Raw genomic sequence first — 19,417 nt, 5'->3', positions numbered from 1 at the left:
TCAGGCTGGCAGGGGAGCGGTTAGGGAGCAATCAGGCAGGCAGGCAGGCTAGTGGTTAGGAGCCAGTAGTCCCGGATTGTGAGAGGGATGTCCGACCGGCAGTCAGACATCCCCCAAGGGGTCCAGATTGGAGAGGGTGCAGGCTGGACTGAGGGACCCGCCCCCCACCCCCCGTGCACGAATTTCACGCACCAGGCCTCTAGTATATCTCATAAGGGCCTAGTCTCCAAAACATATCAAGAACTCTTACAACTCAATAATAAAAAGACAACCCAGCCCTAGCCAATCTGGCTCAGTGGAGAGAGTCAGCCGGCAGACTGAAGGGTCCCAGGTTCCATTCCTGGTCAGGGCACTGACTAGGTTTCTGGCTCGATCCCTGGTGAGAGGGTGGGGATTGCAAGAAGCAGCCAATCAATGATTCTCTCTCATCATTGATTGTTTCTCTCTCCCTCTCCCTTCCTCTCTCTGAAACCAATAAAACCATATAAAAAATATTTTTAAAAAAGAAGTACCAACTTTCGTACAGTTGATGAAAAATGGTGCGACTCTAGTTGGTAAGTGAAGACATCATTTATCCTTGGCTATATGCTTATTTTTGAAGTATTCTAGTTTTAAATTGTGTGAGAACCTGAGTTTGTACAACATTCAGCTGACCCTTATAAGCAGAGCATTCACACCCTCTGCTCTAAAATGAAACAGCTAGTTAAGGAATATTACCGAACAACAAGGCTGAGTCATATCTAATGTTCACCAAATACACAAGTAAACTTGGCATTTACACTAGTGCAGCATAAAAGTTCAGGAACCCGTACCTTAATTTAAGGGAGGAAAAACATCAACTAAAATTTCACTGCTAAGCTTAAGGAGATAGTTTTACAAATGGGAGAACAGTTTTATTATTTCCCTTTACATACTTTTTGACATTTCCAAAAGCCAGTTTTCATTTCTCATCACTCTCCAGTTTGTACCCTAAACAAAAGGCCATACATATTGAGCTCACTCCTGCTTCTATACTTCTACACACAATGTGCTACTTTAATACCATTTTCCATCTTTACCACTTAGTTAACTCTCACCCTACTTTCAAATCTTAATTTGATTGGCACTGCTCCAAGAAACCACCCTGATTTATACTTGATGCTCTGGTCACCAAGTAACACCTACTATTAGACCATTCACCATATGCAAGCCAACTTCAAATTATCAAGAGATAATTTGAAAACACCATGCATATATTTCTATTATATGTATTATTGCTTAACATTTTATCAACAAGAAAATATACAAAGGGTGGAAATGAGGGCATCAGCAAAGAAGCTCCTTATGGGACATAAAAGCTGAACTGGAGCTGTGTGAGAGCTCATGTCCTTGTGGCTTTGTATTCCACTGCCCAACACAAAGCACAATCTCTTGAGTTTTATTTAAATAGGAAAAAGATTATTTTTCAAATTAAAATTTAAATCTCAGGACTCAAGCTTTCAATGTGAACTCACAGAAGCATGTGAAAGGCCAGGCCAAGAGAACTGAGGTTATGCCATAAAGCAACCATGTCAGCACAGGCAAACACATTGATTTCAGCAGTTTGTGGTTTGTAAAATGGTGACAGGCAATCCAGATGACCTGTATGACCCCTCTTTCAGCCCCCTTTTGTCTATGTTTTTCCTACCATTTGAATTACATCATAGACTATTAAAATTATCAGATCTAAACATTCATTTGTTCAAGCCACATGGAATACACAAAACACTCCATTGCACTAAAAGGCTCACCAGTCATCTGGTTTGACAGCATCAGGATCTGGTATTTTTGGTCTTTCATCCCAATCCTCGGGTTTCCGATCTTCGGGGTCCTCAATTTCCCGGGAAGGATTTACAGGAGGAGTCATGTCATTTAGCAGATTTCCACTGTTGACAAGAGTTTGGTCCACTAATATTTCAAAACTATTATCTGGATTCAAGACTAAAAAAAAAGAAATGCAATTTTAAAAAGTTAATTAACCACTCATTCTCAAGCTCTCTTTACATACCACAAAAGATCATATTTATAACAGAAAACAGAAACATGAAGACCTCAGGCAACAAAGTCAGAACAAGATCTTGGGGGCCCTGAGCAAGTTAATCCTCTTGTAAATCATAAAAGCTAGTTCCTCAGATTTTTAGGAATTAAAACAGATCATAGATAAAATTTTAAACACCAAAGACTTCATTTACAGATATTAAAAACATCAAAAATCAGCCCTAATCGGTTTGGCTCAGTGAAGGGTCCCAGGTTCAACTCCGGTCAAGGGCATGTACCTTGGTTGGGGGCACATCCCCAGTAGGGAGTGTGCAGGAGGCAGCTGATCGATGTTTCTCTCTCATCGATGTTTCTAACTCTCTATCCCTCTCCCTTCCTCTCTGAAAAAAATCAATAAAATACATATTTTTTAAAAAACATCAAAAATCAAAGAGACAAAAACAAAACAAAACCTAACAACAAAAAAACCAAAGGTACATAAACTAATGCAATTGGTCTGACACAAATGGTTACACACCAGTCAATAGGCAAACGAGTTTACTTATTATAACCACCCCTAGTAAAGGTCCATTTCCTCATTTTTTGAGTTGGTATTACCACCATCTATGTTCACAAAATTTCAAATTACAAAAACCTTTTATTTATTAAATCATGTCTATTCATGGTTGTATTTTTGGGGTCCAATGGGAAATAAAAAACCACAATTTTAAATCCATAAAAGTATCAAGTGTGATTACGCTAAAGCCTGTATCTCACACCTACAAGTCTAATTGGCAACTGACTGGCTCACAGCACATCCAGAATACTATGGAAGACAATGGTGTACTAGGCTGCCTTTCTCAAGGATAATTAAATTAGCACTGTTATCAATGATATGTAGTCTCCTGGAAAGATTCATGCACTTTTGTGAAGAGACCAAGTACAATACAGGATATTTATCTTTCAATAAAAAATTACATCTGTACTTATTATACACATACATGTATTTATTCACAAATGGTTAATACATATCACAATGTTGTTATTTCAGATAATTCTAAAAATCTTCTTTATGTTTATTTCTATCTTCTGAATTTCTATACTGAATATATATATTACTTTTGTTATGAAGAAAAAAGGTTATTGTATTCTTTAAGAAAAGAGGCATGTGTATATGTAATTTCAAACTAGGGGAAAAGCTTCATTAAAATAAAAATTCTATTCTAATGTCCAAATGATTAAATTCAATTGTTCAGGTGTTGGGAGTACCCAAGCAAACGTCAACTAAAAGATAATTTGAAAACATCATGCACATATTTCTATGATATGTTTTATTGCTTAACAATTTATCAACAAGAAAATATACAAAAGGTGGAAATGAAGGCATCAGCAAAGAAGCTCCTTCTGGAACATAAAAGCTTATTTTCAAAATCCCTTAAACCCTAATTCTCAATTCAAATTATGGAAGAGAAGCTTATTTTTTTTTGTCCTTTTTTGTCTTGTTTGCTTTTAATATTTTTTTAAATTGATTTCAGAGAGGAAGGAAGAGGGAGAGATAGAAACATCAATGATGAATAATTGATCGACTGCCTCCTGTACACCCTTTACTGTGGATCGAGCCTGCAACTCGGGGATGACCTCCTGGTTCAAAGGTTGATGCTCAACTACTGAGCCATGCCGGCTGGGCGAGAAGCTCCTTTTTGTGCTGAGACACTAAGTTCATTTCACTACCAAGATATTAAGTCAGTAGAGACTCTTACTTGCAGGCTTAGGTCTCCTCTAGATGTACTATCTTTACATTAAATGAATAATAAATCTGTAGTGCCATAAACCCCCAAATTATTGGTTTTTCTTACTTAATGTATAAAGATGTGTTTTCTTATCAGTAAAATAGGTCTTCAGATCTGCATCTGGTCTCTTAGCGTGCTTTTCTTCATATTCGCCCGTTTTGGGGTTTTTGTGGCGGAAGATGAAGTGCAATTTATAGTCCTCTCCACATTTATCTGGACCAAACATGATTGTATAAGGAGTCTTGTCATGGAACTGGTCCTTCAGAAACAAAAATGGATTTTAAGTAAATCAAAGTATTCAAAGCATCTTTTCAAAAATATGATATTTCTTTTTATAAAATCCCAAATAAATTAGTTTCACATTAAAAGAAAAGCTGATTCTGTGACAGCATGGATAGACCTAGAAGCCAAGTGACATTAAGTCAGATAAAGACGGTATCATAATGTCACTTACAGGTGGAACCTAAAGAACAAAAATGAAAAATACAGAAACCGAATCATCCATACAGAAACAAACTAATGGTTGCCAGATGGGAGGGGGTTTGAGGAGCTGGGTGAAAAAGGTAAAGGGATTAAGTAAAATTGGTAGTTACAAAAACAGCCATAGGCATGTAATGTACAGCATAGGGAATATAGGCAATAATACTGTAATAACTACATATGGTGTCAGGTGGGTACTAGTCTTATTGGGGGTGTGGGGAATTCACCTCGTAAATCATAAATGTCTAACCACTATGCTGTACACCTGAAACTAATAAAATAATATTGAATATCAACTGTATTAGAAAAATTTTAAAAAAAGAAAAAAAGAAAAGCCGATTGGTTTATGAGGTTCATATAGATACCAGTGAAAAGGGATAACAGAAATTATTAGGAAATTTTACATGAGAACATTATGGAAGTGCTTAAAAAACAAAGCAATGTACATATCTAGATAGTTACTGCTTCTTTCATAAAACAAAGAAATATGTTTGCTAAAACAAAAATTACACAGAACAGAAATCAGTAATAAGAACAGTTTTCACATTTCAAATCCTGAAAGATAATTATGGGTGGCTATATAAAGAAATAGGAAGTACTTACCAAGTTTAGTTCCGGGGTTTTGGAAAGCAGCTTCACATAGGCACCACCACATTCTATTCCATTTTGGAAATTAACCTCATACCTAATTTCAGAGAGAAAAGCAGAAAATCATATGGCATTTTGAAATATCAAATTTCTTCATTACCCTTTTCCCCATCTTGGTCTCATGTTTAATCATAGGTCATATGTTTGTCTTTCGGAAAGATTCCATCTTCTATTGCTTTGAATGGCTTCCCAATCCTCCAAAATTAGTAAGTAAAATAAAATAAAAGCTTAATGCAGATTCCCTGTAAATACTTTTTGCAAATTCCGGAAGTTCATTTGCTATTAGGAGAAAGAATAACCAGTTTCTTTCCAAATAATTTATTGGGCAGGAAAATAACATTACATTACAAGATGCCTAAATGCACTAAAAAATCCCTATTATAACATATAATTCTCATAATTTTTTAATGTAGAGTAATAGTTTTATAAAATTATGTCTTCTGATATCACCCATCCTAGAAAGCTTCTATCAAAGAAGTGTCTCACTTACTGAACAATGAGAGGCTTGGTATCAAACAGGAAGGGCTTGTTCAGTTTAGCAGAGATAGCATGATGCTTGGCCCGAGACATCAATACAAGTCCTTTGTCCCCTGGAAGTTTTGTTTCCTTCATTTCATCTACCTCCCATTTTCCTACAAAACACACAGAAAGTTCCACTCCTTAACTGTACCTTTGAAGGTCCTTTAAATGGTAGCAAACAAAACTCAAAGTTGTGCAGTCTATCATACTGACATATTTTAACATATTCCATTTACCTATGAAAGCTGGCCTATTAATATTACACACACATATTAGGGTATGTTTATTTAAAACCTGTAGCATATGCTTAAATAAGACCTGCCATTTCCAACACACAACACCATAGATGCTAAATTACCTTCCCATTTTATGGTGTAAAACAAACAGGTCTAACCCTTTTAAATATAACGGAACACATAAATACAGCAAAACTTGTAAGGAAAAAAAAAAATCTTAAAATGTGTACATACTCTTTTTAAACTAGTTTTTTTTTAATTTAAATTCCTTATTTAAAGTATTACATATGTCTCCTTTTTCACTCATTGACCTCTCCCCAGCCGTTCCTACCCCCCAACTTAAACTATTCTTAAGAGAATCATGGAAATGCTTCAAACCTCAATCTGCTATTATATTCAAGTCAAATGAACTCTCACCATCATATTTGGCAATTTCATCATCAGTGTCATCTTTCTTGGCTTTGGATAAAATCCACCTGTAATTAAGACAAACCCCCAAATTAAGGTCCAAATAGCAAAAGCAGGATCTAGCCAGCTCTTTCTAGCCTACTTAACCACTCTACTTTTAAGTTGGTGGTCTAGTTTCATTTTTTTTGCAAGTATCTGTCCAATTTTCCCAACAGCATTTATTGAAGATACTGTTTTGACTCCATTGTATGCTCTTGCCTCCTTTGTCAAATATTACTTGAACATAATGGCTTGGATTGATTTCTGGGGTCTCTGTTCTATTCCATCGATCTATATGCCTATTCTTGTGCCAGTACTGGGCTGTTTTGATTATGATGGCTTTATAGTATAACTTGATATCTCACCACTCTACTTTTAAATGTCACATAGTGATAATATATTGTACTCAATTCACAAACCTGTAAGAAAAAGTATCAAACCCGTCACATAATTCCACTTTTTTTAAGACTCAAGAGAAAAAAATTTTCCTCAAAGAACAAAATATAGGGTGGAACCCAGCTGTCATGGTTCAGTGGTTGAGTATTGACCTAAGGAACCAGGAGGTCACAATTTGATTCCCAGTTAGGGCACATGCCCAGGTTGCGGGCTCGATCCCCAGCGAGGGGCGTGCAGGAGGCAGATGATCAATGATTTTCTCTCATCATTGATCTTTCTCTCTTCCTCTCTCTCTTCTTCTCTGAAATCAATAAAAATATATTGTAAACTATACAGTATATGTATATGGTGGAGGAGGAGAGAGAAATGGAAGCAATTACCGCATGTTTTAAAAGATTATTTTCCTAAATGGGGGTGAACACTAGAGATATAAAATAGTCATCACAATTTCACTATATAAGATGCTATTCTAAAAGGAATCCACTAGCCCTGACCTGTGTGGCTCAGTTGGTTGGAGCATCATCCCATACACCGAAAGGTGGTGTGTTTGTTTCCCAGTCAGGGCACATAGCTGGGTTGCAGATGTGGTCCTGGGTCAGGGGGAATATGGGAGGCAACCATTTTTTTTTTCTCTCACTTTGCTGTCTCTCTGTTGCTCTTTTTCTAAAGTCAATAAAAAGCATATCCTCGGTTGAGGAAAATAATATAGATAGATAGATAGATAGATAGATAGATAGATAAGGAAGGAAGGAAGGAAGGAAGGAATTAATTCAGTATTCCCCCACTTACATGTTACCTGATTTCCCCCCGCAGGAAACACTTACCCAGACAGAGTTCCTCTGTCAAAGGAATCAGCAAAATACACTTCCCCTGTTGGAACTGGAGCTTTGTAGGTAACCTACAAATATAAGTGTCAAATATAAAAATAAATTAAGAATTAAAATTTTCAACAACATTCCTTTCTTAGTAGGATTTATTCTCTTGATTTGCTTTTATTTAACCACAAAACTCTCCTATCCTAGCTAGCCCTTGAATTCAATCTATATAATTGGATATCGCAAAGGCTGCCAGAGAGATCAGCAAGTACTGTAATAGATCAGCTTTTCCTTTGAAAAATATCCAATCTACCTTCACCCTTTGATTATCTCAAGAGGTAAAACAAAGATTCAAAGACCACTTCAAACCTTTGGAGATGGAGGAGTGCTGGTCTCTGGTTTCGATTTTGAGTCTTCTACCTCTTCAATGACATCATCCAGGTCATCCTCAATATCAATCACGTCATCATCATGGCCCTCATGAGCCTGAATGACAGCAGTTCCAAGGACGAGCAACACACACAGCAACCACTTCTCTCCCATGATCTACATACAACAAAAGTAAAGTAAGTTAAATGTATCGCATCCGTTTAAAAATTTTGTCAAGACCAATAACCCCTCCTCTCACTTAAAATAAAGGCTTTCAAATCAGAACTGAAAGGAACTTTATAGTGAATATCTCATTTTACAAATAAAGGAAATAAGCCCATAGAGAGTCAGGGGTTTTCCTAACTAGTTCAAAAGATTCAATTTCAAGAATATTTCAAAATAAAACTCAAAAATAAACAATTGTCCTAAAAACAACAAAAAAACACACAAAAAAATCAATTGTGATATCATGTTGGCTCCACAGAGCTAGAATATTAAAATACAATTTCAAATTAACCTCTTGCATTTGTAAAAAGCTTGACAAATGACAAAGCCCCTTTTGTATATTAATTTACCAGTACTAATTAAAACATTACAAGGAAATGGTAACAGAGGAACCAACTAGCCTCACGTTAAATACTTAATATAGATACTGCTGCTATTGTTCAAAGATCAAGGGTAGATATAGTTTTAAATTAGTGTTTGAAGACTGAAGAAAACAAATTAAACCGAATTCCAGCTACTTTTATCTATTATTTTCTAAACACTTAAGTGCCTTGTGTATTGTATTATAGTGTCAGTGGGTCCTCTTTCAAGGATTACAGATCCAAGGACATAAAAACTGAGCCACATGGATGCACAAAATGATTTGGTAGTATGTAGTTGAGTTTCCATTCTGCAAGATAAAGAGTTCTATAAATAGATAAAGGTAATAGGTGCACAATGTGACTGTACCTAATGTCACTGAATTGTACACGTAATGATTAAGATGACAAATCTTATAAATGTGTTCATCACAATAAAAAAGAAAGAAAACTGCCCTTGCTAGGTAGCTCAGTTGGTTAGAGCATCATCCTGATAAGCCAAGGTTGTGAGTTTGACCCCTGGTCAGGGCACATTCAAGAATCAACCAATAAATGCATGAATATATCTCTGTCTCCAATCAATCAATCTTTTTTAAAAAAAGAAAGAAAACTGAGCTTAATTCTTTTGGTCTCCTGTTTACAATGGAGACCTTTATTTCTCAGGTAAAATCCAAAACAAACAAAAACAAAAAAAGAACTGAAATAAAGGGCTCCTTCATAAACTTCAATAGCCCCAATTCACAATCATGACTGTCATTTAACCAACTGTCTAGAAAAAAATGTAAATCAAATTATCCTAGTGCTGAATTTAATGACATGTTCCTATAAACTAACCCTTTGAAGTGAGTAAACTGGACTAGACTTTCATGTATCATTTGGTGGCATTTCTTTTGTTTAACGGATCTTGGGACTGTGTTCACAAAATGAAAAAGGTAAAGTTCACTGGATTCCTAAACACTTAGCATTTAGGCAGTACAGAAAATACAAATGCTCAATAAAGTCATCGATAATCTTTCCTAGGACTTGTAACAGTTTTTAGAAGAAACTTTCAATGTCAACATTCTGCTATGGTTTCTTATATATTTAAAAAAATAATAATCTCTTACTCACTGGAAAGACCTGTAATCTCTACTGTCAAAATAGTATACATGGCATAGCAATATGGCTTTGTTTATTTACAACTACAAGGGTTCTCTAAAACCACACAGATGGATTCAACACTTTTATCTAAATTAACTCTATACAACACCCAGGTTCACTCTCCTAGAAACAACGCTATAAATGGTGGTGAGAGCCCTGGCCGGGTGGGTCAGTAGGTTGAGCATTGACCCATACATCAAAAGGTTGCAGGTTCGACCCCTGGTCAGAGTGCATATGGGAGGTAAACTGACTGATGTTGCTTTCTTACATCCATGTCTGTCTGTCTCTGTCTATCTGTCTCTCTCTCTCTCAAAAAAAAAAAATCAATAAAACATGCTCTTGTGAGGCTTAAAAAAAGGTAGTAATTTTCAAAAAACAGTGGTTGGGCCTGACTGGCATGGTTCCAGTGGTTGAGCATCAACCTATGAACCAGGAGGTCATGGTTTCATTTCCGGTCACGGCACATGTCCAGGTTGCAGGCTCGATCCCCACTGAGGAACAGATCATGCAAGAGGCAGTGATCAATTATTCTCTCTCATCATTGATTTCTATCTCTCTCTCCCTCTCTGAAATAAATAAATAAGTATTTTTTAAAAATACAGTAGTTGGAGTCCCAGGAATAAACTACAAAACAAAATTAGCCAAGCCCTGGCCGGTTTACTCAGTGGTTAGTGTCAGCCCCTAGATGGAAGGGTCTCGGGTTTGATTCCCAGTCAAGGACACGTGTCTTTCTCCTGTCGATGTGTCTTTCTCAGGTCAATTTTTCTCTCTCTCCCTCCTTCCTCTCTTCCACTCTCTCTTTTTTAAAATATATTTTATTGATTTTTTACAGAGAGGAAGAGAGAGGGATAGAGAGTTAGAAACATCGATGAGAGAGAAACATCGATCAGCTGCCTCCTGCACACTCCCCACTGGGGATGTGCCCGCAACCAAGGTACATGCCCTTGACCGGAATCGAACCCGGGACCCTTGAGTCTGCAGGCCGATGCTCTATCCACTGAGCCAAACCAGTTAGGGCCATATGCAGTTTTAACAACTGGAATTTGCCAATACTCCCAAGAAAATAGTGCAATAAATAGGTCTAGTTCTAAGAGCTACTATTAAGCCATCTTAAATGTTCCAAGTCTTATTAGAAACCTGTCCACACTTACAATTGAAGACTATATTTTAACATGAACTAGCCTGGTTTGGTGTGGCTCAGTGGTTGAGTGTTGACCTATGAACCAGGAAGTCACAGTTTGATTCCCAGTCAGGGCACATGTCCAGGTTTCGGGCTTGATCTGCAGTGGGGGTGTGCAGGAGGCAGTTGATCAATAATTCTCTCTCATTATTGATGTTTCTATCTCTCTCCCTTCCTCTTTGAAATCAATAAAAAAAATTTTTTTAAAGATGACCTAATTCTCTGCTTTGTTACTGAAAATTCAACATTACCAAGAAACAAAATCTCCCCTCATTTTAGTCCTCCTACATCAAATAGTCCTTTTAAAAGATAGCACATATGGCCCTAACCAGTTTGGCTCAGTGGATAGAGTGTTGGCCTGCGGACTGAAGGGTCCCAGGTTTGATTCTGGCCAAGGGCATGTACCTTGGTTGCGGGCACATCCCCAGTGGGAGATGTGCAGGAGGCAGCTGATCGATGTTTCTCTCTCATCGATGTTTCTAACTCTCTATCCCTCTCCCTTCCTCTCTGTAAAAAAATCAATAAAATATATTTAAAAAAAAATTAAAAATAAATAAATAAAAGATAGCACACATGTAACAGGTATGTAAAAAGGATACTGCACTATTATGCTTACTAGAAGAAAACACAAAATTTAGTTGATCTTGGGCTTGACAATGAGCTTTTAATACAACATCAAAAGCAAGATACATGAAAGAAAAAAGTTAAGACTTTCAAAATTAAAAACCTCAACTCTGTGAAAGACACATAAAATGAAAAGACAAATCAGACCAAGAGAAAACATTTGCAAAATACATATCTTACAACAGAGTGGTTTCAAAATACTTGAAAAACTCAAATTTAACAATAAGAAACAAACCACTCAATTAAAAAATGGGTAAGCCTGGACAGTGTGGCTCAGTGGTTGAGCTCTGACCCATGAACCAGGAGGTCATGGTTAGGACACATGCATGGGTTATGGGGTTGATCCCCAGTAGGGGCGTGCAGGAGGCACCTGTTTGATGATGTTCTTTTCTGATCTGTTTCTATCTCTATCCTCTTTCTTCCTCTCTCTCTAAAAATCAATAAAAAACATATAAAAGAGGATATTAAAAAATAAGTAACTCATTGGGTTTAAAAATAAAAAATCCTATATGCTAAGTATCCGGCCGTCCATTCAACCAATCAAAGCGTAATATGCTAATGATATGCTAAGGTTGCCCAACCGCAACCGCTCACTATGACATGCACTGACTACCAGGGGGCAGATGCTCCAACCAGTAGCTGAGCTTGCTGCTGGGGTCCAGCTGATTGGGACTGAGCGAGACAGGCTGGACTTGCCCTGGAGCCCTCCCACATTCCTCCCCAGCCCGATCATACACCGGTGGGGTCTCTTGGCCTGGCCTGTGCCCTCTCACAATCTGGGACCCTTCAGCGATGTCGGAGAGCTGGTTTCGGCTCGACCCCGCAGGCCAGGGCGAGGGAACCCACTGGTGCACGAATTCGTACATCAGGCTTCTAGTAAATATATAAAAAACAGGCTAAAGATGTAAACCAAGACCTCATTAAAGAAAATATTCAAATGGCAAATGAGCATGGAAAAAAGATGCGCAATAACACTTGCCATTACATAATTGCAAATTAAAACATTATATCGCCATACACTTGTTAGAATGGCTAAAAACAAACAAAACAAAAAAAACCTGGCAAGGATGTGAAACAAGATAAACTCCTATTTCATTGCTGAATAGGTAAGCATAGTGAAACTATTCTGTATGCTATATATAATTATGGATGCATGGTACTATGCATTTGTCAAAACCCATTAAAACTTTACAGCACAAAGAAAATATCTTAACGTATGAAAAATTTTACAAATCATCTAGGAGGTCAAGTGACCCAAGGATAGCATGCAGGATGTAATACAATCTAATGTATTATAGATAAATGAAAAAACTTAATTCAAGAAAGTGAAGGGAAAAGACCTTGAGCAAAGCCACTTTGGAAGTGAGTGCAATCTGTAAAAACTAGACTGTACAAAAGCACTTTTCTTAGTTGGTAAATTGTTTCTCACAGGTGTGCAGATGAACAATCCAGATGCTACTACACATGTATATTGGAAGTGAACAATGAAGTAAAGGAATGGTAGACAGTGGGAGGCACTATAATGTTGGGTATGGGAATTTACAGATAAGCAAGGGAAAGAGGCCAGAATAATCCACGTGGTAATGGGCAAGAGTTGGAGCCATCAGCATGATCTTATGTTTAGCTTAATATACAGAGGTTACATATAGGAACATTTAAATATGTGCACATACACCACTTAATCTATGCACATATATTTTCCTGTTCTGTCAACTAAGAGGGCCTAGAAGAAACTACACCCTAGCAACATAAATACACCTAGTATCAAATCTTGATCTCCAATAAAAGGAAATGGCTCCTTGAAGAAATGACTGATTCTAGTATTAGAGCAGAAAATACACAAGACGAGCCTGGAGCATTTTGTAGTGTCAGAAAGAAGTGTTCAAAAAAGGTAAAACAAAAAATCCACAATGATGGAGTTGTGTGAAAGGAATACAAGAAAGACCTCCCAAAGGCCAAAGCTGGAACAGTAGACGCAACAAAATAAGTGGCATTTATGCCCCAAAGTATAAAATAAATGCCCACGAACCTATACTGGTACAAATAGATGACAGAATAAATAAATGGGAGACAAACTTCCCATGCAGAAATATTCCAAGTAATATATGTTCTCTATCCTCAAGGAGAAGTGCCACTCCTGTAAGTGTGGGCCGCACAGTGACCTCCTTCCACACAGGCCAGACAGTACGGAATACAGGGAAGAGGGAAAAGAAACAGATAAACTTTACAGTGGAGAAACCTGGCAAACACACCTCAGCGAGGTGATCAAAGTCAACATCAACTGTGACAGGTCATGTTGTTAGTATGTGCCCTGATACAATGTGATGAAAACAGTACCTTTAACCTCTGTGGTCTTCCTCCTAAAAATCCATATCCCCAGTCTCATCATGAGAAAAACATCAAGCAAGTCCCAGTAGAGGGACATTCTACAAAATAACCTGACCAGCCCTCAAAAATGTCAAAGTCATCAGAAACAAAAAAAGCCTAAAAACTTGTTGCAGCCAAGAGGTGCCTAAGAAGACATGATAACTAAATGTAATGTAGATCCTTGGACAGAAAAAGGACAGTGGGGGAAATATAAAGGAGGGGAGGGACCTGAATTAAATATGGATTCTAGTTAATAATTATGTATCAATATTGGTTCATTAATTATAATAAATGTACTACATATACTAAGTTGTTAATAATAGGGGAAACTGGGTCTGGATTATATGGGAATCCTCTGTACTATTTTTATAATTTTTCTATACATTTTAAACTGTTCTAAAAATTAGTTTATGTTTAAGAGGATTTCATAAGTCTTCATTTATCTTTATTTACAGAATCATAAGCAGAGAGCATCCTTCTCTGAGCATCCTTCTCTGTTGTCACCCACTGTTTCTAAAAATATCAATAGGAAATATACCTTTAATAGGAAATATACTGGGTTCAGCTGGGCTTTTGATAAAAGCTGGATGGCAGAGTTCAGGACTGTTTTCTAGTAGTCACAAGTTTGAACTGTGAGAATTCTGTGTTACAAAAGAGTAAAAGGAGAGCCCAGCCTGTGTGTCTCAGTTGGTTGAGCATCATCCCATGCACAAAGATGTCCCAGGTTCAATTCCTGGTAAGGACACATGACCATGTTTCAGGCTGAATCTCCAGTAGGGTGCGTGCAGAAGGCAGCTGATTAATGTTTCTATCTCTCTCTCCCTCTCCCTTCCTCTCTCTAAAATTAATAACATATTTTAAAAAAACACAAAGGAGTAAAGGAGAAAATGCATCTGAAGCCTCATCAGAGAGCCTGGAATGCTTTAGACACTAAATGAATGTTTGCTGACAGTTCAATGCAAAGTCATGAGTGCTAACTAGGTATCAATCATTTTCTTGAAATTTGGTCTCTAACCTTCAGGAGCTAAATCTACATAGGGTATAAGTCAAGTCTGGAAACAAAACTTCATATACCTAGCCGGTTTGGCTCAGTAGATAAAGCATCGGCTTGTGGACTGAAGGGTCGGGTTCAATTCCAGTGAAGGGCACATGCCTGGGTTGTGGGTTCAATCCCCAGTAGGGGGCGTGCAGGAAGCAACCGATCAATGATTCTCTCTCATCACTGATGTTTCTCTTTCTCTTCCTCTATGAAATCAATAAAAATATATATATTTTTAAAAATCTTTTATATAGAAGGTGACTGTGATGGCACTGTATATTTGCCAATTTTTCAGACTTTATGAATATACTGTATTATTTGTTCTATAAACCAAGGGTATTTTTTTTGTTGGTTAATATAAAAATAAACCAACATTATAACCTATCTTTTACAATCTAACCTGCAAAAAAATGCACATAGTTTTGGTAGTACTATGTAAGACTCTTGCTAATAATTTTCTTCTGTTAAAAAATGCCATAGCCGAAACCGGTTTGGCTCAGTGGATAGAGCGTTGGCCTTCGGACTGAAGGATCCCGGGTTCGATTCCGGTCAGGGGCATGTACCTGGGTTGCGGGCACATCCCCAGTGGGAGATGTGCGGGAGGCAGCTGGTCGATGTTTCTCTCTCATCGATGTTTCTAACTCTCTATCTCTCTCCCTTCCTCTCTGTAAAAAATCAATAAAAATTTTAAAAAAAATGCCATAAAAGTAAAAATTTCAAAAATGAATAACTGACACAGATAAAACTTCACAGAACTATGTACAAACAAGGGCATGTAATATCTGGCAAAATCTAAGTAAGATCTGTAAATTGTACCATGTACCATTAAGTTCCTACTTTTGCTACTGTACCATGGTTTATGTTAACATGCTACTTTGGGGGGAAGCTGGGTGATGGTTACAGGGACTTCTCTGTACTATTTTTCCAACTTCTTGCAGGTCTATAATTATTTCCGAATTAACAGCTTAAAAAATTATTGGATCATTGAAGATGGTTCTTTAAACTTGATCAAAATTGTCTAACCAGCTTTAAATTGACCCGGTCCTCTAAAACACAAAACCACAAAGGAAGACTCAGAAATGTAAATTGGATTATAAATTTGAACATGATGAACATGATGAGGTAAAATCTCTCTCCTCTTCTTTCAATTACTTACAGCTTTGTTCTTAGTAATCAAATATAATTACCTACCTATATCCAAATCAGAGACTCCCAGCCCTCTAGGATCACATGGACAAATATACACAAAACCAAGAAAACAGGAGCCAAATACACACACATTTATAAGATACATTTATTATATAAACTAGCGGCCCAGTGCGTGAAATTCCTGCACTCGTGGGGGGGGGGAGTGGAAGGGGGAGCCTCAACCTGGCCTGTGCCCTCTTGCAGTTGAGGAGCCCTCAGGGGATGTCCGACTGATGGCTTAGGCCCACTTGTATACCCTTAGTCAGATACCCTTAGCACTGCCTGCCATGGAGGCAGGAAAGGCTCCAGCTACTGCTGCTGTGCTCGCCAGCCATGAGCCTGGCTTCTGGCTGTGTGGTGCTCCCCCTGTGGGAGGGCACTAACCATCAGGGGGCAGCTCCTGTGTTGAGCATCTGCCCCCTGGTGGTCAGTGCTCATCATAGCAACCGGTCATTCTGCTGTTCAGTTGATTTGCATATTAGCATTTTATTTTTTTGGATGCTTTCTGACTTGCTTCCCAATTTCCCAAGGACCAACCAAAAAGCCCAGTTCTCAAAATCTTAGGGTTAGGAAGTTTCTTCAAGAGCATCTAATCTACTCACTTTCAATATTTCAATCGCTCTTAACTCTTAGAAGAGTGAATTTACCTTAAATTCAAGAGATGGAAGTTTCCTATTCTAAAACTGATGATTCAGAAAATTAATTCTTCATACACATGGCAGTACAGTGTATGTGGTATAACCTGTCCCCATCAGAGAAACCTGGGTTTCAGACTCTCTCGCTCCTTTCTAGCCTTGCTCAGCTCACTAAACTTCTAGGAGTCTTCTGTCCCTATGTTATAAATGCCTAACTCAAAGGCTTGCTGTGAAAATATAAAAAAGATAATACAAAGTCCAGTACTTTATAGGTATACCCAAATGGTTTGTCCTTTGATATACCAAGTACAACCACAGTGAATACGTTTTCTATTCTTACAATGGACCAAAACGTCTAATATGCCTGCCTACTCCTCCAAAGTATTTCAACATGAATGACTTTACATAGCAAGAAAAACTTATTTCCCTCCTAGTATATTTCTTCTTTAACTCTACCTTGCAATGATGCATATACAATTTTAAGTTGGATATGGAAATCTCCATGTTTATCTATGATATTTTTTCTCTGCATTACCAATTGCTTTTCTTTATGAATTCTCTGAAATTTAATTTATTTTTGGTTAATGATAATTCTGTTCTCAGTATACATTCTAAAAAGTCCGTATTATTTTACTATACACATTTAATGGCATACATAAGACTTTGAACACAAAATACTCTATATAACAGAAACAAACACATTCTGCATCAAATTTCAGCAAATTCAGATCAATTTTAGGAATGGGCAAACACCAAAGAAATACTGAATTTGCCACCTTCCAAAGGCAGAAACTTTATCTTCAATAAGGGTCCCTTAGTGAAGGGACCTATTAAAAATAAAAGAATTAGCCCTGACTGGTTTGGCTGAGTGATAGAGCGTCAGCCTGTGGACTAAAGGGTCCCAGGTTCGATTCTGGTCAAGGGCAAGTACCTTGGTTGCTGGCACATCCCCAGTAGGGGGTGTGCAGGAGGTAGCTGATCGATGTTTCTCTCTCATTGATGTTTCTAACTCACTATTCCTCTCCCTTCCTGTCTGTAAAAATTGGAAAAAAAAAACTTTAAAAAAATAAAATAAAAATAAAGAATTATATTAAAGAAAAATCTTTAAAACAAATGGAGACTCAAATTAGGTTTACGTTTATTAAATTTTTATAGTTTATCTTTTCAAGCTAAGTCTACTTTCATATCTATTTTCATAAGACATGTTAGTCTATGAATTTCTTTTCTTGTAAAGTCTTTGTCTGGCTTTGGTATCAGGTTAATACTTTGCCTCATAGAATGGGGAAGTGTTCTCCCCTCTTCTGTTTTCAGAAAGAATCTGTAAAGGATTGCTATTTCCTTCTCTAAATATTTGGTAGAATCAAGTGAAGCCATTTGCTCTGTTGCACTTTGTTTCTCAAAATAAATTAGGAAATTTCAACTTTTATTTCTTTTATCCATGAGAAATTACAAAAGAGGATCAGAAATCCCAGGGAAAGGATTATTTCTTTGTCTCTTAATCAGATTGAGAAAGTTCCTTTCTATTCCTGTTGAGTGTTTCTATAATGAAAGGGTTTTGCATTTTGTTAAATTCTGTGTCTATTGAGATGATCATGTGGTTTTTATCCTTCATTAATGTGGGATATCACATTAATTATTGTATGCTGAACCAACTTTGCATTCATGGGAAAAATCCCAGTTGGTCATGGTGAATAAATCCTTTTTATATGTTGCTGTTTTCTGTTTGCTAGCATTAAATATTTCTGCATAAAAGATATTGGTCTATGGTTTTCTTTCCTTGTATACTCTTTTTCTGGCTTTGATATTAGGGCTTCATAGAATGAAGTGGGAAGTGTTCTCCCCTCTTCTTTGTTTAGAAGAGCTTTTGAAGGATTGGTGTTTAGTGCTTCTGTAAGTAGTAGAATTCACCAGTGAAGCCATTTGGTTCCAGGCTTTTCTTTGTGAGACTTAATCTCTTAAAAGTAGATAGCAAACTCCAACTCTAATTCCTTTAATCTATGAGAAATTAAAAAAAGAAACAGAAGAAATTACCTAGCTAATGTTCTTGGTTGTTTTAAAAAAGGTGATTTTTAAAAAGGTACTATGCAATAAAAGCTGAGGCAGTCTTTCATGTAGGCTATCCATTTATCTGTTTAAATTTTAAATCTTATTAGGTGAAGATATGTTAGGTTGTTGAACTTATACATCACAAGAACCCCAAAATGTTCTATTATTCCAATTTGACACCGAAGGAATTTAAGACTAAGTTACACAAACTTGTCCTAGGTCACAGTTAGACATATATAGTACAGTGGGGCCTTGACTTACGAGTGTCCCGACTAATGAATTTTTTGGTATTCGGCAGATTTTTTGCATTGAGTTGATAGAGTAATTTGAGTTAACGAGCTCCTTAACGAGTTCGGTCTCGGAACGAATTAAACTCATAAGTCAAGGCCCCACTGTAGTTAATGAGCAGGAACCCAGGAATCCAGAAGTCATACTCATTCATCGGCAATCTAATAACTTGGAATATTGGGTGAATTACTCAGCTCAGAGCCTCAGTTTCATCTCTACATTGAGAATAACAACATGATCTACTTTTTAGGATTGTTGTATAAACAAAATACATGTGAAGTGCATATGACAGTATCTGGCTTAGAGTATGTGCTCAACATCAGCAGGGAGTTCTATTACTAGTTGTTGCCCAGTGCTGCCAATCAAGCTTCAGTGGCTCTAAAATTCCTGAGTTTTAAAGCAAATAAATCTCAGATTGGAAAGGAAGCAGTCACAGATAAACCATTTTACTTTTACTATTACTTTTTGTACTTTTTTATTTTACTACATGTACATCTAGTAAAAAAACAAAAGCATTTAAAGGTGGAAAAGTATATAAAATTCAAAATGGACTGTACTGTTAATGCTCATTCATTTAAAAGTAGATCCAGCCCTGGCTGGTTTGGATCAGTGGATAGAGCATCAGCCTGCG

General features: G+C 37.1%; 1 protein-coding gene across 2 annotated transcripts in view; it reads right to left on the bottom strand.

Moving 5' to 3' along the window:
* The window catches only part of CANX (calnexin), a 31,862-nt gene that overhangs the window by 9,740 nt on the left and 2,705 nt on the right, over positions 1-19,417 (bottom strand). For both annotated transcript variants that reach the window (XM_023743888.1, XM_006102537.3), the window contains exons 2-8: positions 7,696-7,872; positions 7,336-7,409; positions 6,086-6,144; positions 5,404-5,545; positions 4,869-4,950; positions 3,852-4,044; positions 1,770-1,959 (exon numbers count right to left, since the gene is read on the bottom strand). In XM_023743888.1, the coding sequence (XP_023599656.1) occupies positions 1,770-1,959; positions 3,852-4,044; positions 4,869-4,950; positions 5,404-5,545; positions 6,086-6,144; positions 7,336-7,409; positions 7,696-7,869 (914 nt within the window). In that variant the 5' untranslated portion in view covers positions 7,870-7,872. The remainder of the gene's footprint in view (positions 1-1,769; positions 1,960-3,851; positions 4,045-4,868; positions 4,951-5,403; positions 5,546-6,085; positions 6,145-7,335; positions 7,410-7,695; positions 7,873-19,417) is intronic.

This window comes from Myotis lucifugus, unplaced genomic scaffold, assembly GCF_000147115.1.
Source record: "Myotis lucifugus unplaced genomic scaffold, Myoluc2.0 scaffold_417, whole genome shotgun sequence".
Lineage (NCBI taxonomy): Eukaryota > Metazoa > Chordata > Mammalia > Chiroptera > Vespertilionidae > Myotis > Myotis lucifugus.
The sequence above is the reverse complement of the archived record's forward strand: the minus strand, read 5'-3'. Positions and strand labels throughout refer to the sequence as shown.